Raw genomic sequence first — 24,545 nt, 5'->3', positions numbered from 1 at the left:
CTCCAAGAACCACAGCTGGAGTATTGCAAAAAATAGTTGAGTCTCGGGGTCAGAAAACCTTAAACAAATTGCCAAACAGCACCTACATCACCACATGTTGTTTGTGAGAGTTTCAAGAAAAATTCTCCTAGCTCATCCAAAAACAATCTCCAGCATATTCAGTTATCAGACACGACTGGATCTTCAAATGGGACTGGCTTCTATGGTCAGATGAAACTAAAGAATTAGCTTTTTAGCAGCAAACACTCAAGATGGGTTTGGAGAACACAGGGATAAAAAGTACCCCATGTGTACAATTAGATATACTGCTGTATTTTTGATGTTGTGGGCTTATATTTCTGCTGGAGGTCCTGGACATCTTGTTTAGACACATGGCATCATGGATTCGATCAAATACCAACAGATAAAAAAAATCAACAAGTGACTGACTCTGTTAGGAATCTTATAATAGGCCATGTTTGGATCTTCCAACCGTACAATAATCCAAACACAAACCTAAAAAAACAACACAAAAATGGGTCACTGAACACACATCCAAACTTCTGCTGGCTATTTCAGTCCTCTGACCTGAACCCTGTAGAAAATGAATGGGGTGAACTGAAGAGAAAAAGCACCAACATGGAGCTGTGAATCTAAAGGGTCTGGAGAGATTCTGGATGAAGGAATGGTCTCTGATCTCTTGTCAGGTGTTTTCTAACCTCATCAGGCATTATAGGAGGAAATTTAGAGTTTCAAAAAGTATTCAATAAAAGGGTGCCGTTAATTGTGGCCAATGTGTATTTGAGAAAAACATTTATTTCATAATGATATTTCCCCCAATTTTAAATTCTTATCCAATGAAAGGTTCGATTTTTTAAAATAAACTATCAAAAGGATTAACAATGCAGATTAATTTTCACAGCCTTCTCTGATCATATTTACCAAGGATGCCGATATTTTTGGCCATGACTGTATAGATGATATACAAACTATATAGTTTATTAAAAACTTAAGTGCTTGAACACTGCGATATAAACTGAGGAGGCATTATTTGTTTGCTTTAAAAGCTTACAAAAGCATACTATAAAAATCCGGTCACACTTTATTTTAAAGTGTCCTTGTTGCAGTGTAATTATATATTTAAGTACTAAGCATTATTAATTAACTATGTACTTACTATTAGGGTTCGGTTTAGGGTTAGTTGCGTGTTATTATGCATAATGTATTGTTATTATAATAGTAAGTACATGTAACGTGTAACAAAAACACCTTAAAATAAAGTGCTACCAAAAATCCTATTACTTGTTTCATATATTATATTTTAACATGTACTTGTACATGTATGTATATATACTTAAAATGTATTTTATTTTGTATACATTTATATATATATATATATTTATATAAAATATATTTCAGCGCATTTATGTCACATATTTACATTTGATTTATTTGTTTGTTTGTTTATTTAGAATATATTCATTGCCATGTTTAGTTTCAGTTTCATTCTCGTCGCTGATTGGATGCTGCTGCTGTTTGACGCGTCAAGATGGCTGCGCGCGTAGGGCTGGTGAAACAGCTCCACTGTGCGCTTTTAAATACAAAATTAAGCGTTTTATCTTCGGGTGTGAGACGGTGCTCGGCCCTGTTTTACTCAGAGTCTCATAAAGAATCCAGCTCTAAAAGAGTACGGCGGAAGTTTATCGACTTTTTCAAGGAAGGTTATGAACACCGGGTTGTGCCGTCCTCCCCCGTGCGTCCGAGAGGAGACCCGAGCCTTCTGTTCGTCAACGCAGGGATGAACCAGGTACACAATCACACATGCAGGATAATGCAAACATAACAACGAACAAACACGTCAAAATACAGGTTATACTATGTTTTGGACAATGGTATTGTAGATGTAAGGAGAAATATAAGGTTCGCACTTTGTATTGTGGATGGTGATAAAATCTAGTCTTTACTTTTGATTAAATTATTGTATTTGCTCGTTATTATGTTTATAAAGTCAAATCCCACATGAAAAAATACTATAGCATTTTATAGTAAATACTATAGTGTTTTTGAACCATACTGTAGTATAGTAAAGTAGGCTACTTGTTGTGGTAATATATATATATATATATATATATAAACAAATTAATTTACTTGTAGTTTTCTACAACTATAGCCTACTACAAGTTTACTGTAGTAAAAACTAAAGTATACTACAGTATTTATCAAAGTTTATCAGTTCACTATAGTTAATACGGTAATGCGGAATTGAAAATTTTGGAAAGCTTAACTAGGCTATATAAACTAAATTGCACGTTTTGAATTCTTATTTATATATTTAAGAGACTCAAAAATGAATTTATGTATAGATGTGCCAAATAATAAAAAAGGGCTTTTACTTATTTTACTTTTTATTTACAGCCCACTTTTTATTTACAGTGCTTTTTGGGGTGACTGTCTTCTTTAATAATACTTTTGATGGTAGGTTATCATGGTCTGTGTTGTCTCGTAGTTTAAGCCCATTCTCCTGGGCTGTCCGGACCCCCGCAGTGAGATGGCGTCGTACCGGCGAGTGGTGAACAGTCAGAAGTGTGTCCGCGCTGGAGGCAAACACAATGACCTGGAGGATGTGGGGAAGGACGTGTACCATCACACCTTCTTCGAGATGCTGGGGAACTGGTCGTTTGGTGATTACTTCAAGGTTTGGTCAATTATTGAGTTCATTTAATGAGGCAATTTTTGTTAATTGTGATATCTAGATGCTTCATGCCCCCTAAAAATTTCAAAATTAATTTTAATTAGGAACATGCTCATCATGCAAGAGTTATTATTCATGGTATCATGTGTATGAATTGCATTTTACAGAGACAATATTTGGCCGAAATACAACTATTTGAAAATCTGGAATCCGAGGGTGCAAAAAAAAATTGCCTTTAAACTTTAAAATTGCCTTTAAAGTTCTTAGCTATGCAAATTACTAATTAAAAATTGTTTTGATATATTTACAGTAGGAAATTTACAAAAGATCTTCATGGAACATGATCTTTACTTAATGTCCTAATGATTTTTGGCATAAAAGAAAATCATTCAATCAATCATTTTGACCCATAGTATTGTTAGCTATTGTTACAAATATACCCGTGCCACTTAAGACTTGTTTTGTTGTCCAGGGTCACATATGACTAGGAAAACATTTATATTTTAATGCTTTTGCATTTTCTCGCAAAGCTATTGCATTCACCCTAGAACCTTTGCCTTTTCTTGCAAAACATTTGTATTCTCTCGCAAAACTATTGCATTTCCCTGAGAAACTTTTTCTTTGCTAAAAGTATTGTGTTCACTAAGAAGCATTGCATTCTCTCATAAAACTATTGCGCCCCCCCAAGAAATGGCTGTTCTCTTGCAAAATTATTGTATTCCCCTGAGAAACGTTTCTCTCGCAAAAAGTATTTTGTTCCCACGAGAAACTTTGTATTCTGTCACAAAACATATGTTCTCTTGCACAACTATTGTGTTCCTCCAAGAACGCAAGCAAACGTAGTCTCTTGGAGGAACACAATACTTTTGCATGTGAACATAATGACATTGAAATATTGTTTTGAAATACAATTTTTCCTCAGTTTTTTTTTTTTCTAATCTTTTCAAGTCATGCTCAGCCAGTCATAGCTTAGTCTCAGCCTGAAAGTAGTCTCCAGCTAGGTAACTAGTTATGATATAGCTGGGGACTACTTTCAGGCGCTGCGTAATATCACTGCACCAGCTGCAAAGTTCGGCAGCAAAGTTCCTTGATTATTACACCGGAATGAGAGTATAGTTCCTAGCCATATCGGCCTTTTCATTTTCCGTCAGTCTAGTACACAATGTAACTACAGAAGAGTCAAGTTTTAAATAGGAAAAAATATTGAAACTCTTTGGTCATTTTTGAGCGAGATGCTAACGGTTTAATCAGATTCAATAATCTATGCTAAGCTACACTAAAAGTGCTACCGCCAGACCCGGAGATCGGCTGAATAGATTCAAAAACGGTAAAACTTAACTGTTTAACTCTTGGGGAGTTGGAAAATTAGCCTATTTAAAAAAAAAAAAGTAGAGTGTTCCTTTAACGTTCTGCCTGGAAACAAAGAGGCTGTGGTGCCAAAACCCCCTCACGAAAGAAGAAAGCCATCGTGTTTACAACTGATGACGAGCGCTTGTCAGGATCAACTAAACGCTGATTTTCAAAAGTATATGAAATATTTAAAGTTCACAGCATAGAATCTTTAAAATACGTCCGAGAGTTTTACACACCGATCTGTTATTGTGGCGTCATTTCCACGCCCCGAAATGTGAGGCTGAACGAAACAAACTGTGATTGGTTATTTGAATTTGGTTATTTATTAAAGCTGCCATGGATTCCAGACCTTCAGCCGTCAGTCTGAAGGTCTGGCTACGCAAGACTAGTCATAGCTTAACCACCACCTTCTCCTATTTAAGTCTCTGTTGCATTCTAATGTATTTTGGAATGATTTAATAATTCATAATCCAGGTGGAAGCCTGTGCAATGGCTTGGCGTCTTTTAACGGAAGAGTACGGCATTCCTGCGGATCGCTTGTACGTTTCGTACTTCTCTGGAGACGCAGCGAATGGACTCCCTGCCGATGAGGAAACGCGGCAAATCTGGCTTAGCATGGGGTACGTTCATAAGTGCAAAACAAAGTTGACAAACGCATTAGTTTTCTATTGGAGATTCACTGGATTGTTGTGACGTTCACGTGCAGAGTGCGGCCCGATCACGTGTTGCCGTTCGGAATGAAGGATAACTTCTGGGAAATGGGCGAGATGGGTCCGTGTGGCCCCTGCACAGAGATTCACTACGATCACGTTGGGAATCGGAATGCCACCTCACTGGTCAACGCAGACAGTCCAGATGTAGTGGAAATTTGGAATCTAGTATTTATGCAGTATAACAGGTTAGAAAAGATACTTCCAGTATTATTTTACTATTTATTGCAGTTTTTATTAATATTTTGAATTAGCTTTTATTTTTATATTTTCAGTTTTCATTTTAATTTTCATTTAAGTTTTACACATTTTAGCTGTGTTCTTTTTTCAAATGTTTTATTTGTTTATTTAAACTTTAATGTGCAGTGGATGCTTGTTCTGTGGGGATGCGATGGTTCAATCTGTAGATATTACCAAAATTATATTAAAAAGACTTTGACAAAAAAAAAAACATCTATGTAGCTTTCATTTATTTTAATTTTGGTTCAGTTCAAGCAATATTTCTAATTGTCATTTAATTAAGGTTTTTCATTTATTATTTTTATTCAACTATTTTTTTCATTTTTAGTAATTTTGTCATGTCCTTTTGTCATTTTAACTATTTTTTTATTACTCTTTAGGTTTAATATATTTTTATTTCAGTTTTAGTTTTTTTTATTTTATTTACATTTATTGTATTTTTATTTAGTTCAGTTTTCTTTTTTTTTTTGCTTCAACCAGGGCAACATTTATGTCATTTTATTTATTAGTTTATTTATTATTTATCAGTTCATTATTTTATTATTAGTTTATTATTTATTTTTCAATTTTTTTCTATCAAGGCAAGATTTACTATTTTCATTTCCGAACATTTATATTAGATTTTATTTTTGTATTTTCAGTTTTTATTTCAATTTCTTAGTATTTTTATGTGCTTATGTAATTTTTATTAGTATGTATTATTATTATTACTTTTTAGGTTTTAAGTTCAATATATTTTTATTTAAATTTTAGTTTTTATTTTGCTTCAACCAAGGCAACATTTCCTGTTTTCATTTCCAATTGTAATGAGGAGCCTGAAGCGGTTGGATCCATTTGCAGTGTTTATTAAGATCAGTATCAACAGCAGGCAGTGGTCGATCAACAGCGTCTAGGATATCACAGAGAACCAGAATCATAAGTGTATTACCAGGCTAGGGTCAGGGCAGGCAGCAGGCTAGGGTCAGGTCAGAAACAGAACAAATAAAGAAAAAGGGGCAGGTGGCAGAGAATCTCAAAGGTCAAGGCAGTCCAGGATCATACACAGAATAACAGACAAGGTAAACGCTCGGAAATGTCAGACGGGGCTAAACAAGACTTCGCGTTGAAGGAGAGTGAAAGTGTGGCTTAAATAGTGGGGTTTGATGAGGAACACCTGGCGTGATTTGTCCTAGGTACGGGGAGCGTAGGTAATGGAGTCCAAGAGAGTGTTAGTACTCGGGTGAGGGTGCCCTCCGGTGGTGATCGGAGCTACAGAGGCCTGACTTGTGACACCAATCATATACTAGCTTTTATTTTTATATTTTCAGTTTTTAGTAATCTTGTTGTGTGCTTATGTCATTTTTATTAGTTTATTTATTTATTATTTATCGAGTCATAATTTTATTATTAGTTTATTAGTCATTTAAATAGTTTAAGTAGTTTTAGTTACCAATAATAATAATGTATACTGTGAGGGTGTGAATATGTCACTGGTCTCTCTCTGTGTTGCAGGGAGGTCAATGGTAGCCTGCGACCTCTGCCCCAGTGCAGTGTGGATACTGGGATGGGTTTAGAGCGGCTAGTGACCGTCCTGCAGGGAAAACGCTCGAACTACGACACAGATCTTTTCACACCTCTATTGTCCGCCATCCACCAGGTCTCTAACCTTCATTTAACATTTTATATGAATAATATTGCAGGTTCAATACAAGCTAAACCACATTGCCTCTATTGTTTGTGCATGCAGTGCTCTAAGGCTCCTGCATATCAGGGCAGGACTGGAGAGGCTGATGTGGGTCAGGTCGACATGGCCTATCGGGTCGTGGCCGACCACATTCGCACACTCAGCGTGTGCATCGCTGATGGAGTTTACCCAGGAATGACAGGCTCTGAGTGAGTCTGACTTCATCAAAGTACGCAGAGTCATTTAAACGCTAAAATTCATGCGATATATGCCCTCTTTATGATAGGCTGGTGCTGAGACGTATTTTGAGACGTGCTGTAAGGTTTTCTACAGAAGTGCTGCAGGCCCCTGAAGGTGCGCTGGCAAGCCTGGTGCCTACTGTAGCTCATATACTGGTGAGATGGTTACGACTAAGTTATTACTGGTATCGCTGCATTGTGTCACTGCATTGTGTCCTCGTTTTTCCTCTTTTCTCAGGGAGATGCCTATCCTGAGCTGCACACAGAGTCTGAGAGGGTAAGCATGTTCAAAAAGCACCACAGTTTTACATTTATTAATGTACATTTATTAGTAAATTCTAACAAAAATATAAATTACAGTGTTTTTTAAAGAAATCAATACTTTTATTTATCAGGGATACATTAAATTTATCAAAGGTGACAGTAAAGACATTTATAATGTTACAAAAGATTTCTATTTCAATAAATGTTGTTTTTGTCTTTTGAGAAACTTCAAGCATTTATTAATCATAAAATAATAAATGAAAATTTATTAAGCAGCATTGATTTTAACATTGATAATAACAGGAAATGTTTCTTGAGCACCAAGAAACATGCTTTGCATCATAGGATTAGATTACATTTTAACACAGAAAACAGTTATTTAAATTTGTAGTATTATTTTTTGATCAAATAAATGCAGCCTTGGTGAGCATAAGAGGCTTTTTTAAAAACATTACAAAATCTTTTTGAATGGTATGTATTACCGTGTTCTAAAATGCAATTAAATATTAAAGTAAAACACTATTAATTCAGTAACACAAAAAAAGACAAAAAATATTTAGCAAATCTCAAAATGAAGCTTAAAATTATGACTTGTATATATCAATGTACCATGGCACTTTTTCAATTTAGGAAAACTGCTAGTGCAGGTACTAAATTTTGTTTTATATACATGATATGATAAACTTTGTGCTTCCTGTGTAGATCATGAATCTCATTAATCAGAATGAAGCCCAGTTCCTGTCCTCACTGAAGCAGGGCAGGAGGGTTATTGACAGGACCCTCAGCAATATGGACAAAGACTCTTCTGTTTTTCCAGGTAAAGCCCGCAAAGCTGTGTAATTCGCTTTTCTTATAACTCTTTATTATCTGTACAGGTTTATTAGTGCTGATATGCTGATATTTCTCTCTGTGTGTTTATCTCTCTATTTGTTTTACTCTCTGTGCCCATTATATTGTCGTTTCTATCAGCTTCGGTCGCCTGGTCGCTACATCGTAACCTGGGCTTCCCTCTAGATCTCATTGACCTGATGCTGGAGGAGAAGGGCAAGATGGTTGATAAAAAAGAGATGGCAGTGCTTGAAGATGAATATGAAAAGGTACTTTCGATAGCATTTTCCTTTCATTAATGTAATATCTGATTTGTGGATGAATAATGGGCTCATTTATTAATAAGCTCTGTTTTTGGGGTTATATATAATTGTGTTTTTTTTTTCCTCAGTTGAGGTCTAAGTCAGAAGAGGATGATGAAGATAGGGTTGACCAGCTGGATCTTCATAGTCTGGCAGAGCTGCAAAGTAGAGGAGTTCCTCACACGGAAGACTCCCCAAAATACTGTTACAGTCTGGGGACTGATGGAAAATATGGTACTGGAGGGTGAAAAGATAATGTCAGGCAGTTAAATATTTGAAACTGTGTCCTGTCCAGATGTGAGACTAAATCTTTTAATTTTGAAGCAAACAACGCTACGAACACCTCAGTAACAAGACAGCAACACACTAAAAAACACTGGGAACACCTCAGTAACCACACAGCAACACACTAAAAAACACTCGGAACACCTCAGTAACCGCACAGCAACACACTAAAAAACACTCGGAACACCTCAGTAACCGCACAGCAACACACTAAAAAACACTCGGAACACCTCAGTAACCGCACAGCAACACACTAAAAAAAACACTCAGAACACCTCAGTAACCGCACATCAACACACTAAAAAACACTCGGAACACCTCAGTAACCGCACAGCAACACACTAAAAAACACTCAGAACACCTCAGTAACCGCACAGCAACACACTAAAAAACCACTCGGAACACCTCAGTAACCACACAGCAACACACCAAAAAACACTCGGAACACCTCAGTAACCGCACAGCAATACACTAAAAAACACTCGGAACACCTCAGTAACCACACAGCAACACACTAAAAAACACTCGGAACACCTCAGTAACCACACAGCAACACACCAAAAAACACTCGGAACACCTCAGTAACCGCACGTCAACACACTAAAAAAAACACTCAGAACTCCTCAGTAACCGCACGTCAACACACTAAAAAAAACACTCAGAACTCCTCAGTAACCGCACGTCAACACACTAAAAAAACACTGTTGGACTCGGTTTTAAAGGGATAGCAGCCTAATTTAGTTGCTAAACCTCTTAACTTCTCCCCGCCTCAATGAAGATTGACGCACCATGCACAGCCTGGAGGAGATAGATCTCCACTTTTTCGCAATGCAAGGGTAAATAAATAACTTACTGGTGTTTCAATAGTACAGCGTTTTCTTTACTCAAACACTATATCTGTAAAGGCTAATCTTTTTTGTGTGTTTGAAGAGCATAAAAGTAGGCTATTTGCCGTCTAATTGTAGCCAATATACTTTTGTACTTTTTGAATATCCTGTGCATATAGCACTTCATCATTTATATCATGACTTTCTGGCCAAGTGTATTAAACAAGAAAAACTAAGCACCCATACAGCTACAATAAACGTTATAGAACCGGTAAAAGTTGATGAAAGCGTATAATGCGATGCACTTGCTGCCTCAGATACAGCCATTCTATTGACAGACAAAACGCAGATCTCTATTCCAATACCTTAGGATTGTTTTATTTATCCTATGAAAACCCCACCCCGCCATACCCTATCATTTTATGAAACGCCACCACTGCAGCCACTATGTCGCTTGGTGGAGCAGGATTTGGACCAGTGAGCTAGCATTTCAGGTGGTTAGAACAAAAACTATCATTAATATGAAAGTGATTGGATTTATTGCTTATGACTTAATGGCACACGTGGTTTGGACACAGTATAAGACTTTAATGAGGATCCTGAGCCATTTTTCTCTGTCAGTGTTTCAGCCTTGCAAAGCGTCAGTCCTGGCACTCTACTCTGATGGGTATCTGGTTTCAGAGGTGAGTGAGGGTCAGCGCTGTGGTGTGATTCTGGACCAGACCAGCTTTTATGCAGAGCAGGGTGGACAGGCGCATGACCAGGGTTACTTCACTAAGGATGAACTGCAGGTTATTGATCATATCCCATTTGAGATGTCTTAATTTTATGTATAAGCACAAGTTTCACCATTATGCTTATGCTTTACAGGATGTGCTGTTCCCTATAAAGTCTGTCCGTCTAGCTGGGGGTTATGTGGTACATCAGGTCACAGCAGCAGAGACTTTGAGAACTGGAGACCAAGTGCAACTTCATTTGGATGAGGTGGGAGTTGTAGGAGTAAAAGTACCAACACCATGGTAGTACATTATGCGGATACCTTACAATAAGTGTTGCATTTCCAACTCTAGGCTAACCGAATGGGCTGCATGGTCAAGCACACGGCCACACACTTGCTAAACTTTGCTCTGCGAGAGTTGCTAGGTCCTTCTGTTAGCCAGCGAGGGTCTCACTGCACCGCCTCACGGCTCCGTTTTGACTTCAGCGTGAAGGTACAACGGCTGAGTGGCTGTCTTGGTGATTTAATGATTTCCAAAATGCCTAATATATGTGTATTTGCTTGTTTAAAGGACTCCCTGAGTGTGTCTGAGCTACAGCAAGTTGAGGAGTCAGTCCAGAATATCATTCGTCAAAATGCAGAGGTGTATGTAGAGGAGATCCCTCTGTCCAAAGCTAAACAGATTACGGGCCTGAGAACAATAGATGAGGTAAATGGGGATGACTCAATACCACATTCTCATTTCCAATACCGCAAACTTGAAAATCAACTGATAGCGATGCCAATCTGATACCAATATAAAATTGTACTGTACAAATTGTGCAAAACGTTTATTATATGAAAGGTTCCAATGCAGAGTGGCACAAATTGCTTATGCCCTCCAGGGCACAGAATTATATGCTTTAAAGCAATGACTTTTTAAGTCACGATGAGCCTTGTTCTCAATGAAAAGTTTGTAAGAGTACAAAGAGAGGAGATCTTCTGTTTGAGAAACTCCTAGTGTATAACGGTTTATCAAGCCTTTTCATTACAAGTACCACACCATTCAGAATCACCAATAAACTACAGCAAAATAAAGTCCTTAAACAAAATCACAGACCTTTATGTTTAGCTTTTGCATAATAATGGAAACACTGGAACATCTTGGAGAGTTTTACCATGCTGATGAATAACATGATTGCTGCAGAGGGAAGTTTAACAACTTAATTTACTGTCTTTTTTCAAATAAAGCTATCAAATGTCTTATATTTTATATTGAAGACCTGGAATATTCTTTACAAAAAACATATATGGTACATTTATTATACCGTTTTATCCTTTTTGGAGCTTGAGATTAACAACCTTAATGCACAGTATCAGATTTGGATCTGTCCTGTCTTATCTAACCAAAAATATTTTGTCCATATAACACCAATATTGAAAATTGGATTGTTGTATCCCTAGAGGTATATATATACTTTGAGGATGTAAAATGGGGAGTCCAATCCTTCTCCTGGAGACCCAACATCTAGGGATGTCCCGATGAAGTTTATCATGCCCCCAATCTGATCCAAGTCATTTAATATTGAGTATCTGCCAATACCGAGTCCTGATCTGACACTTGTACCTTCCTAGAGCTAGGTGCACACTTTAAAGTGTTTAAAATCAATCCAGTGTATACAAGCACATGCAGAGAGTTCCTCAGGAGCAGGGGCTCAACTGTAAAAAAGGGGCATCTGTAACTAAGGAGTACTTCCGACATAACAATTACTATAGTACAGTGGTTTCAAACACATTCGTGGAGCACAGTCTGATTTAGGTCATCATCTCTTTAGTAGAGACTCCAAGATATAAAATGGGAGCAGAAAAAAATAGTGGAGATAAAGACTGAATAGATGAAGCTTGTGATGTTAGAATGCTGGTCTGTCAGTCAAGTCATCTACACATGACAGTTGGCATAAAATAAAAGATTGGACTTGGGATAGCCAATCCCAATCACTTGAAAAATGCTTATTTGGAAACCCTCAAACTGATCCTTGAGATCAGCTCGGGACATACAGCCCTACGACACACTTGCTTAAAAGATTCTACTCCTGAAGTCCATCTAATCATGATCCTGAAGTCTTTAATTTGCTGGTTCATGTGTGTTTAAGTAGGATTGGAAATAAACTCTACAGCATAGTGGACTTTTAGGAGCAGAATTAGGCAACCCTGACTTAAAATTAATGGACTATGATTTTCCACTCCAATGTTCTGGTCCCATTCCCCCCAAAGAAAATGACATTTTGGTACCCTGCACCCTGTTGGTGGAAACAGTCTACATGTGAAGTTTTGATCTATTGTTTGTTTTAGGTGTATCCAGACCCAGTGCGAGTAGTGTCCGTGGCCGTGCCTGTTTCAAATCTGCTTAACTTAAACAGCACTGAACAAGCTTCAGTGGAACTATGCTGTGGCACGTAAGGTTCTTCCAAAACTGCTGGAACACTTTGGGAACAAGGGTAGCCAGCCCTATTTCTGGAGAGCTGCTTCTTCCTACATTTCCAACTTTGCTCCAACACACCTGCCTGTAGTTTTAAAAATAAAGCAATAAAGTCCAGGAACAGGGTTGGCAACCTGTCCTTTGGGCAAATCCCCAAAACATTTGTTTTTTTCCAAGCTGAAGCCAAGGTCACCAATATATTGTTGTTTTTATCAGGCATTTATTGAAGACGGGAGCAATTAGGGACTTTGTTATTGTGTCTGAGCGACAGATGGTGAAAGGCATTAGCCGTATCCTTGCTGTTACTGGAGATGAAGCCAAAAAGGTTTGAAATTCAAAATCTACTTTTGCGTACCAGTTCGATTTCTATGATACTAACTGTACCTGTGACTCAGGCTCGTGAGACGGCCCAAGACATGCAAGAGGAGTTGGAGTCTCTGGCGGTCCAGGTAGGAGCTGCAAGCTCCCTGTCTATACCAGCAGCACAGAGGCTCTCTAAAGAAGTTGGACTCCTAATGAATGTACACAGCTCTCCATAACTGCTAATCTTCATTGCAGATTCAGTTCACGATGTATGAATTTCATTGGTCTATATCCTATGTGTGATGCGTTTTAGGCAGTTGATATCACACCTATCCCACAATGGCAGAGGCAAGAGTTGAAGACTCGGCTGAAAGCAATGCAGAAGACTAGTAACAACAACATAAGAAAACTGGAGATCAAAGAGGTAGACACGTCTATAGGCTAAAAATTCAGTCTATAGACCTTTTAATAGTAAATGATAAATGATGAGTGCCGCCATTACGAATTCTAACTTCCGATTGGATGCTCTTCTGTTCTGGTCTCCATCAATTTGCAGTTTGAATGTAGTAATTAGTAATTTGTAGTGGATTACTTTTTTGAGCAATTTACCCAACACTGATCATGCCTATCAAATGATGCCCAAAAAGTAAGTCGCTGTATAGTCATTTATGTCACATCTGTTTTTTTTTTATTTAATTTTTTCCTGCTTCAGGCTGCCTTGAAAGCCAAAGAGCTGTTGGTCAAACACTCTAATAAACCTGTGGTGGTGGACTTGATCCATACGGACTCGATATCGGTAATTACTATGTTTTGTGGTGATGTTTGATGATTGTATGTGTGTCATATGTAAACAATTTGTATACATGCAAACTTGTTTAGGTGCTGATGAAGACTGTGCTCCAGCTGAGCAAGAGTACTCCAGACTCCATGGTTATGTTGTTGTCTCACCTGCAGTTGTCAGGGAAGGTGCTTTGTGCCTGCCAAGTACCCAAGGTACAGCACACACAAAATCTCACAACTATGATACAACCACAGGTATGTGATTGTCTTCATACTCTCTTCCTAGGGCTCTGCCAGTGGCTCAGCCCTTAAATGGGCTCATTCTGTGTGTGCACGCTTGGGAGGAAATGCAGACGGCTCAACCGATGTGGCTAAAGGTGTAGGAAAAGCAGCCAAACTCAAAGATATTACAAACATCTTGCACTGGGCTGAAGAATTTGCTCAAAACAAAATCCGAAAGGCATCCTGAAGAAACTAATCTTGGATGCCACATACTTCCCGTTCCTTTGTTTTAAAAGGTTAGGACTGTGAAATTTTGAGAGGTGGGGGTATTTTGATATTAAACATTGCTGTTATTTATTGCTCTGTTTTGGGTACACTTTATAATAGTAGGTTTGGTTCAAGAAAATGTTATTAAATTCAAGGAATGGCATTGCTCTGTTAAGAATTAATAATTGTTAATGCATGATTCATATAATTTCTAATGTGTCTGATTGTGTCAGTTAAATGTTACAGTCATGGTGTATGAAATACATAAGCATTTTTCATTGTGTCAGAGTACCACCCTGCTGGCTAACGCCAGCTATTGTCCTTCACTGGAGAATCACTATATTCAGCCACCAGAGGGAGAAAAAAGAGCTTTCGTTTAGTCAAAAACCCAGAAATAATATACTCCAAAAACAAACTTTATATGGTACAAACAATGCATAAAAAAAAATAAAAATAGCAAAAACCACAATTACAAAGCTGTATTAAAATTATCCATCCTTTATATATTTTTATAACAAAATTAAATATATTAAGTTAATAAATAAATTAAGTTATAGTTAAGCGTAAGAATTTTTCTGCTCACATAGTCAGCTTGTTCCTTCCAACTCAAAGTCTCATCAACAAAAACTTTTCAAAGAAAGAATTTAGTAATTGACACTTGAGGCACCTCAATAGACTCAATAGTAATTTTGGTAAATCCTTGCGGTATACTTTTTACCACTAGAAATAAAATTAGAGTTTTTATATTTAAAGTAGGGCTGTCAAACGATTAATTTTTTTAATCGCAATTAATCGCAGAAGCTTCATAGTTAACTGCGATTAATCGCGGTTTGGATTGCACATGTAAAATTCTGTTATTTGGCATATCAAGGCAGTTCTAAGCCCGCATATCTTACCAGAGTTTTCAATGGGAATCAAAAGAACACATAAAATTTCCTTTTTGACCTTTTTTTATTAAAATAAAAAAGTGCAATGTAGACCAACTTCCTAATATTAGGAGGAATAAAGTAACGCAGTGCTTACTTTGAGAGATTACATTTATCAGGCCACTCTCTTAAGCTACTTCAAAAATAAACAATAACATCATTAGCAAAACAATTCCTAGCTGGAAATAACAGCAATCAAGTGATATGCAACACTGGTAGGAAATTTCTAACTCGCTTATGACAAACAGAACAGTCTAAAACATTGACGGCCACAGCGGGATATTTGTAACATTTTCTAGTCTTAAATGAAGAATGTCATCCTTGTAATTAACCTGTGCTGCACATGGATGAAAAAAAAAGTCCAAATGACAGTAAGATGAAATGAAAAATATTGCATGATTGGACATGAGATTCAGAACTATCTGAGTTCTAAGTTGTCTCTCCTATTTCTTTTCTTTAACCCAATTGCTAACACCAATCTGGTGACATTAGCAGTGGACAGTGCTGCTCTCTTTTTTTGCAAGATGTGACCAGAGAGAGAGAACAGTCTTTCACACGGTACCGTTGTTGCAGGTGTAGCCAGATATTTTTGTGCTAGAGGTGCCAAGGTTGGGTAGGCCCTTGTGTGTCCAGACCACCATTCCAATGGACAGTCATCGATGGAGATGCTGGGCTCACCTCTGTACCGATCCACAGACGTGTCAGATGCTGCAGCTAACAGAAAGTGCATCTTCTTTTTAGGTGGACCTGGTTCAGGTTCTCTACGAGGCTCAGGTTGCTGGGCACTCTCCTCTTTAATCAACTTCCAGACTTCCTCCCTTTCAGATCTGGGAAGGCATTTAAGATCCTTAAATCTGGGGTCAAGCGCTGTTGCCACTTTCAACCACTGGAGATTGGTACTTTGTTTTCGCTTTGATAGGACAAATTCAAAATATTTACCTGCATGGTTCAAGGAGTGTTTCAAGCTTTTCGATCTTCTCCAGTTCTGCATTAGTCAGCATGGCTGGTGTGCCTCTTTGTTGATGGAGTTGAAGTGTAGCCTTGACAACGTCCTTGTTTCTCAGAAGCCGGGTGATCATGCTGAGAGTGGAGTTCCACCTGGTGGAAACATCTTGGACGAGGGGCTCCTGTGGCTGTCCCATCTCCTCTTGTTGTGCTCGCAATTCAGCTGCATTTGCTGGACTATGCTTCAAATGTCCAATCAATTTGCGGCATTTTGCCAAGACATTCTCAAGACCACTGTCACAGAGTGACATTGTGATCGATCTCTGTAAACTGTGCGCAACGCACGTCATGTGCTCGTATGGCAGGAGTCTTGCTGCTGCTGTCATATTACGGGCACTGTCGGTGCCAATTGTTGTCACCTTCCCCGCAATTTCCCACTGCTCTGCAACTTCAGAAAATTGTTCGGCACATGTTTCTGCAAAGTGCCGTTCTTCTGAGTGTTTAACCGCTAAAGCAAACGAATGCAACTTCCAGTCAGCGTCTATGTGGTGTGCAGTAACTCCAAGATAATTCTGCTTATTTACTGACGTCCAATGATCCCCGGTTAATGCCACAGCACTTGCATTTCGCAGGAGATTTATTTTAGATAGTTTCTCAGCTTCATAAAGCTCCTCTATGCGAGCAACAATTGTTCCCCGCGATGGTAACGTGTAAGCTGGGTCAGAACTTGCCAACCTGATTACATCCCTGAGACCCGAATCTTCAACAATGTTGACTGGTCTGCAATCAGTTGCCACCCATCTGGCGATCGCTGTGGTTAACTTCTTTTCATCCAAGGGTCTGCTGCGACGCCCGCACTCAGGAATAGTTCTTTGGCGGGGTTGCGGCTTGCTTGGCGGGGAGGCGTCAGGTGAAACACTGGGGTGTTTCGCCTGGAGATGGTAACTTAGACTTGACGTGCTCCGATGGTAACTGAACTCCTTGAAACAAATGCTGCATTGTACCTTAGTGTTGTCAACGGAACCGTCTGATTTTTTTTTAAAGTTAAACAGGCCGTTTAAAAATCCGGTCATACTTTTTCTATCCATCACCTTTTACCGCTTCACAAACCAAAGGGGCTGACTACGGGCTAGTCAAAGGGACAAAACGGCTTACCTGAAATGCGATAAAAAAAAAAACGCGTTATGGATTGTTTTTAACTAATCGCGATTAATGCATTAACGCTGACAGCCCTAATTTAAAGATAATTTGTTTAAATGAAACCATTAGCATAAGCAATTAGACCATTATTTGCGTTCTTAATCAGTGAACTGAAATTTGAATGAGAGAGAACTAAGTTTGTATCATCAGCAAACATTGCTGGAGTAAGAATATTTGAAACATTCGATAAGTCATTTATATAGATAAGAAACAGTAGTAGTTCAGGTATGGACCCCTGAGGAACCCCACAGAGTATGCTTGCTTTGCTAGAATAGCAACCCTTAAAACAGACTTGTCTTCAATTAAAAATGTAATTCTTCAACCATTTAAATGTAAAATCATGAAAACCATATTTATGACTTTTCCATGAAAATACGAGTAACTGTAAACTGTTACACCCACAAACAGATGCTGAACTTCAAATCTCTAATTAAATTAACCATCTTTATAGACATAATCAGTGTTTTACCACAAACTTGCAGTTCTCTGCTAGTGTCTGCATTGACATTTTACTCTTGGGTGATATTTCCATTGAGTTTTGCATTCTGATGTCAGTTTTCACAAGTTTGAATTTTTGTAGTTTCCAGAGATAATAATGGTATTGTTTTAAAAAATGTGCACTTTGAAACCTGTTTTTAACAGTGGAAAGGCTCCATGGGTGTTAAAGGTTCTTTATGGAACCTTCAATGCCAATAAAGAACCTTCATTTTTAAGAGTATAGAAGCATTGTGCATTGTTAGTTAACTAAAATTGTTGATGTTAACTAAAATTGTTGACTAGTTTTAACAAATGAAAGCTTATTCTTAACTGTTAGCCAGACTAATATTGTAGGAGGACATGTAAAGGGAACTACAGCCTTTTTTTTCCAGTGTTTATAGTAAAAAAGTACTTCATATAATTTTATACAGTCATTATACTACAGAAAATAGGAAGAGCATTTTATCATTCACATATGGCCTCATCTGGCCTCACACATGGCTTGGAGTACACACACACACACACACACACACACACCTCTGTTCTCTGTGAGGGACAAACTGTTAAAAATTAAAAGTAGCTGAGCAGCATATTTTGTACCACCAGAATAAACATCTCAATGAGTTAATGTGTTAGATGTTTTTGTGATCTTGAATAAGAACCTCTGGCTTTGGTGAGGTATGTAGTTTATCTTAATATAACACCTACAATACATTGCTGCATGTTAAAACTGACAATGGTCACAGTTATTGGATTCTTAGTTTTAATTTCATTTTGTTGTGCTTTTTCATTTTAATAATTTTTTAAATATTTATTTAAAATATTTGTATTTCAGTTTTAGTTTTGGTAACTTCAGTACTTAAACTTAAGTTATCTGCCAGAGCAACATTTCTAATTTCCAAGCTTTTCCTAGTTTTTTCATCTAATAGTTATATTTTACTTCCACTTTCAAATATAGTTTTTTTTACTCAGTTTTTTTAACTTTACAGTTTTTTTTAACTTTAAAATATTTCAGTCATGAAAATGTATTTTATTAGTTTTAGATTCAGTAAACAATAACACTGGAAACAACACCTGAGTGTAGCAGACCAAGTGTACACTACTGGCCAAAATGCATAAAATATGACAAAAATAGTTAACTCTGGAAAAAGACGTGTCCCAAACTCATGTTTCTTTGTTTTAAAAATGTATGTCGACCTGTACAATACTATTAAATTTAAAAGAAAAAAATGAAAGTTTTTAGTGTAAGAAAGACAGGGAAAACCAGCACAGTCAGTTTTAGTACTGTAGATAATGAACAGCTTATTGTGTGAATGATTAGCATAACATATTTGAATGTCAAATACACACAAAACTGCACTTGCAAATGATCAGCGGTGGGGTTTCATATGCTTTTGTTGCCATCTAAAAAATATATATATTTTATCAGAATTTGTGGTGGTGTTATTGTTACTCATCCACTCAAGCTTACTTAAGTCTTGAGATATTCACTTTGACATTTAAAGCTTGCCGGACAAATAGATAAAACATTAAAAGTGTAGTACTGTTCAAAAGGTTCATATTTTCATAAATATAATTAGGACTAAGTGTGTCAAAAACAAATCCGAAGGAGATTATATAGACATTTAAACTTTTATTTCTCTTTCCTTCTCAGGTGCTGTTTGGCTCAGGATAGAGATTTAATATGTCACATTAAAACAGGATTCGTTCTGCTGGTCACATTGACATTAGCATTGTTTGTCATCTCTTGTATCTACTTTTTCTCATTTAATCCAGTCAAACATCCTCACACCTGGTTTAACCTTGTAAATCCAACTCAGTCCTATAATGTAGTGACTAAGGGCTTGTCTGGCAAAAAAATTATCTGGAAGTTTTTAACTACTCCACAAATCATTAAAACAACTACTACACTAAAAAAAATCACAATTCAGTGCATCATCATGTGGCTCATCCAAGCAACTATCATTTCACTCTGGATGAACCTGATAAATGTAAGCAGGATCCGTTCTTGGTCTTGATGGTCCCTGTGGCCCCCCATCAGCTGGAGGCTCGTAACGCCATCCGGAGCACATGGGGGAATGAGAGCTCAGTGCAGGGAAAAGCAGTGCTGACTCTGTTCTTGGTGGGTTTGACTGGAGGAGCTGGAGCTCAACAGCAGCTGGAGGAAGAGAGTCGACAACACAGAGATTTACTGCAGAGCAACTTTGTGGACTCCTACTTCAATCTGACCATAAAGATGATGGTGATCATGGACTGGTTAGCCACTCGTTGCCCTCAAGCTGCTTTTGCTATGAAGGTTGATTCTGACATGTACATAAACCTGGAGAACCTGATGAGCCTCTTATTGTCACCCAACACACCCAGACAGAACTACATCACAGGATATTTGATGTGGGACCGGTCTGTCATCAGAGACAAAAAATCTAGTATTACGTCTCAGAGGAGCTGTACCCCGAACCAAAATACCCCACGTATGTTTTGGGAGTAGGGTATGTGTTTTCCAAAGATCTTTCCCCAAAAATAGTTGAGGCTTCCAAGGACAATAAACCGTTTAATATAGAGGATGCATATGTAGGCACATGTCTGAAACGGTTGGGCATAAAACCCTCACGTTCTCCAGATCCTTCTCAGTTTCTAACCTATATGAAGGATTCTAAAGGTCACGACCTTTCCAAGGTCATTACTACAATTGCAAGGTCACCGAAGCAGATAATAGAGTTCTGGCAAAGTGTGAAGAGACACAAATGAACGATAAAACAGCATGCAAGGAACAGGAATGAGCAAAAATAAGACATGTTGTGTTATGAAAATATTTGCATATTGGAATGTTTGGCTAACTGGCTATGATACACTTTCCTTGAAGAGGAATTATATTATATATACATGTATATGTGTGTTTATATGCATATATATGTGTGTGTGTGTGTGTATGTGTGTCTATGCTTTCCATATTCAAATTCACAAAGCCTTCACTCTCCTTTTCGGCTCTTGTTTCGGGACACACCAAGCCGACTTCAAAGAATTAGCAGCGACGAAAGCCGACGGTGTTGTGGTGTCGCATCTGGACCAAAAACTGTGCTTGAACACGCCGCACAAGCTACAGCCGTCTGCACACTAACACATCTTCTGCACCTGTGTGAGAGGAATTAGCTGTCTATATCAGCAGCTATCAATAGTATATATTCATCATTAATAGAAACCGAAACCAGGAGAAATGAGATAAGCAGATAAACGTTAACAAAGCAGCGCTTGCATACCATTTTGGATATCAGTTATGTTGATACCTTTACTCATTTTAAGCGGCTCATGCTGTTATGAAAATATTTGCATATTGGAATGTTTGGGTAATAAGATTACATGAGAACATGTGCCACCTTTAGGCTAATTACTTACTCATTTGAATAACTTTCGCTTCAATTCGGGCACTGACTCACTTGCAGACTGAACATCCAATCAGAGTTCTCACTCGGGAATTGGGCAAACTAATGCCGAACACACAGAAAAAATAGGCTGACAAATGCTTGGTGTGTCCCAGCCTTAAAGGGGTCCTATTATGCTTTTTCACTTTTTGAATTTTAGTCAGTGTGTATTGTGTATGTTTGGGCATAAAACGATCTACAAAGTTACAAATCTCAAAGTCCACTCCAAAGGGAGATATTTCAGTTTTTTTTTAAATCCCTTTTCAAGAACTACAGCGAACGGCTCGTTTGAACTACAAAGTTGTTTTCCTGTATTTGTGATGGCACAAATTGTAAATCATGCCTATGGAAATTTGAATGGTTGGGGGGAGGGGAGAAGGCTTGGTTGAGCACCCAGTGCGGGTGTTTTTATATCACTGTATTTCTGATGGAAACCAACTATTTTCAGAAAATTTTGGATGTCATTTTCATTTCATCTTGCATATAATGTCTGATAAAGCAGCGTTTGTGAGCAGAGCTGTGCATTCTGGGTCATCTCTAGCCGTTGAGTGTACATCGGTTGTACACTCGTTTACGCGGTGCATTGTGGGATATATATTATATGTTTCCACAATTATACTGAGTGAATATAAAGAATAAAAAAGATTGTGTAGACCAAAGTATGAACCTCTTTAAATTAATATACTTTGTTTTTATCAGACTGGCTCCCATCAAATTTCAAAATATGTACATCAACAAAACATCACAGGAATTGTTTCTTCAGAAGAATAACTGAGACATCTACTGGAAAGCCACAAGTGTGCATCTGGCACATCTTACACTGTTTGGTAATTTAACATTCATATATTTACTACATGTTTTCTCACACAAATACAGTATAACTCTGTATAGAATAATATGCCATGTAAGAAGATAACATGTAGCAGAGAGTAACACTTTACAGCAACGCCTCATTTAATAACATTTGTTAAAGCATTAACTAACATGAGCTTACAGTGAGCAATAAATCAATTGCTACAGTATTTATTTATATTAATAATTATATTATTTATTAATGCTGTGCTTTCCCCAGAAAGATTAATCTGTCCACAGTGTGGCTTTAAGAGGTAGATTAAATGTGCAAAATGTAAATAAAAATATTCAACTTCTAGCAAGTACACACAATTTGTAAAACTTTTACAGGTTTTTTGCCAAAACGACTAGTCTGTCCACTGTGTCTGGCTTTAAAGCTGCCCTGTTGCAGGACACAATATTACCACCTGTGCTAAAAGCACGCTCTGAGGGTGAGCTGGTGGCAGAAATACACAGGTAATGTTTTGCCAGGATGCTCACTCTGGGGTATGTTGCTGAATTGATCTTCCACTATGCCAGGGGGTTGGTCTCGCTGTCTGCATCAGGAGCTTGCAGGTAGCTGTTTAGTTCAGCTTCAATAGCCTGCTGTTCTGTGAGATCAGATGTTGCTGCAGACTTCTTGAAAAAGCTGCCCAGTGTCGTCTTCTGCAATTTGGCTGGTGTATCAGCAGCACAATCACCTTCGCCACCTCCCAGTGCAGTGGATGGGAATGCAGGAGTAGCTTGCGATGTGCTCTGACATTCATCCAGCATCTGAGCCACGGCTCTGGATTTTACAGCCTCAACCTTGTCATCTTTGATGCTGCGTGTCTTAAAACGAGGATCAACAAGGCATGCTATGCTTAGAAGGTCATCAGTGGCAGCATTGTCATATTTCTCATTCAGATAGCTGATGACAGAAGCCTTGATGGTCTTGGTGAGCTCCGAGTCATCAGCTACAGCTTTCAAGAGCTCCTCACTGAAAAGATGCAGTACAGGTTTCAGGTACGACACACTCACATATTCTTCACCAGAAAGGGCATCAGTGAAATCAGAAAGTGGGTTTAGAGCCTTGCAAACAGACTCCAGAACGTCAATGTCCTGCCATGAAGGAGCCAAGTGCCTTGCTTTTTTATCAGCTGATAAAACTTTTGCAATGGCCTTCTCCTGCTCTAGCACTCGTGCTATCATTGCATGGCGTGACCCCCACCTGGTGGGTGATTCCGTCATCAACTTGAGTGGCTGCTAGTTCTCGATTCTTTTTCCGTGAGAAAGAAAAAGCACTGACCACTTTTTTGCACACACCCATGGCTCTTTGGATTCTCTGATCTCTCATACTCCCCTCTGATGATGAAGAAAACAGTGTAGGCATATGTTTAGAATCTTTACAAGGCAAAGATGATTATAAAAATTACTTGTTTGTGATGATAAAAGTATTTTGTGATGATAAATTACAATGTTATGATATTTTCAATCAATAATGAGAAACTACATTTAGACTACATACACTAGGGCTGTCTCTTTATCCCACAATTCTGAGTTAAAGGCTAGTTTACTGTCCCAATAAACTGACATAATGGCTTAAGCATGTCATGACAACTTCAATGCCGACAGAAACATAACTGAATCAAAATTGAATTAATTATGAGAAATTATCACGTTATTATTATGAAATAGATGTATTACTCACATTTTAAAACATTAATGACATTTAACATGCTAAAATATGCATTTTTATCAAATAGGGTTAGACGATCATTTATTTATTTATCCCTGCCACGCGAGTTGGTGGTTGTGCGCTGACAATTAAATAAAATTAATTGAGATATATATATATATATATATATATATATATATATAAACATTTTTCACCTAATATTTCTGGTAAATAAGTGGCTTTTGATAATAATTTTATTATTATTAGACTAGAACACGTGGATATGTTGTCATTCTCACACTATAATACTGAACTTTGATTTCAGTGATTTGGGCTATGAGATGGACACTTGCTTCTTGTACTCTGTTGCACTTTACTTTTGCTTTAAAAATAGAAATTTGGATTTTATTTGTAGATTTTTAGTAAAATTTTAGATTTTTTTTGTGTGGGAAATTAATCATTTAGATTAATCGATTAATCGAAAAAATTAGTCGATAGATTAATCAAAATTAAAATAGTCGTTAGTGGCAGCCCTAGATTTGATTACATTTAGAGTAAGTGGCGAATAGTGGATATAGCTACTGTATATATTATAATGCATCTATTGACAGTATAAGGTTGCGCTGCTGAGGCGAGGCTCATGCAGCCTCTCCAGGAGAAATCAAAACGCGCAACACTAAGAAACTCAGCATACTGAGGTAAAAATTCAAAATGGAAAGTTTTATATTTAAAATACAGTTAGTTAGACAACATCACTCACTATTACGACTGTTTAATAGTTCTATAAACAGTTCAATGAGCAAATACAATAAAATTAGGTCACTTACATTTTTGGTGGAACCACAGCACATCTCAAAGCAACCATCCGATTCATTGCTGAATGATTCAGTGTTTTGAATGAATTGGTTGAGTTAAAGTTTCTTTAGCCCATGCATAAACATCTGATGATTCTGCCTTTTG

General features: G+C 37.7%; 1 protein-coding gene and 1 pseudogene across 3 annotated transcripts; both read left to right on the top strand.

Annotated features, from left to right (window-relative positions):
* Positions 1-1,510: 1,510 nt before the first annotated feature.
* LOC306875508 (alanine--tRNA ligase, mitochondrial-like) lies at positions 1,511-21,753 on the top strand. 2 transcript variants are annotated; one of them, XM_079426136.1, is made up of 23 exons: positions 1,511-1,786; positions 2,486-2,674; positions 4,499-4,644; positions 4,731-4,922; positions 6,466-6,610; positions 6,701-6,846; positions 6,924-7,032; positions 7,115-7,153; positions 7,843-7,957; positions 8,110-8,237; positions 8,360-8,504; positions 10,004-10,173; positions 10,253-10,366; positions 10,453-10,593; positions 10,672-10,809; positions 12,432-12,535; positions 12,775-12,883; positions 12,954-13,079; positions 13,175-13,285; positions 13,574-13,657; positions 13,741-13,854; positions 13,928-14,159; positions 19,333-21,753. In XM_079426136.1, exons 1-22 carry the CDS (start codon positions 1,529-1,531, stop codon positions 14,108-14,110), a joined length of 3,006 nt encoding a protein of 1,001 aa, XP_079282262.1. In that variant the 5' UTR covers positions 1,511-1,528; the 3' UTR covers positions 14,111-14,159; positions 19,333-21,753. The 2 variants fall into 2 exon arrangements, with proteins under 2 accessions (XP_079282262.1, XP_079282261.1); XM_079426135.1 differs by lacking the exon at positions 19,333-21,753 and having other exon boundaries at positions 13,928-14,569.
* On the top strand, positions 19,606-20,426 carry LOC306874624 (beta-1,3-galactosyltransferase 2-like; annotated as a pseudogene). The gene has a single exon. The product of its transcript is annotated as a beta-1,3-galactosyltransferase 2-like (transcript).
* Positions 21,754-24,545: the final 2,792 nt, after the last annotated feature.

This window comes from Barbus barbus (genome assembly GCF_936440315.1).
Source record: "Barbus barbus genome assembly, chromosome: 9".
In the NCBI taxonomy this organism is placed as follows: domain Eukaryota; kingdom Metazoa; phylum Chordata; class Actinopteri; order Cypriniformes; family Cyprinidae; genus Barbus; species Barbus barbus.
The sequence above is the reverse complement of the archived record's forward strand: the minus strand, read 5'-3'. Positions and strand labels throughout refer to the sequence as shown.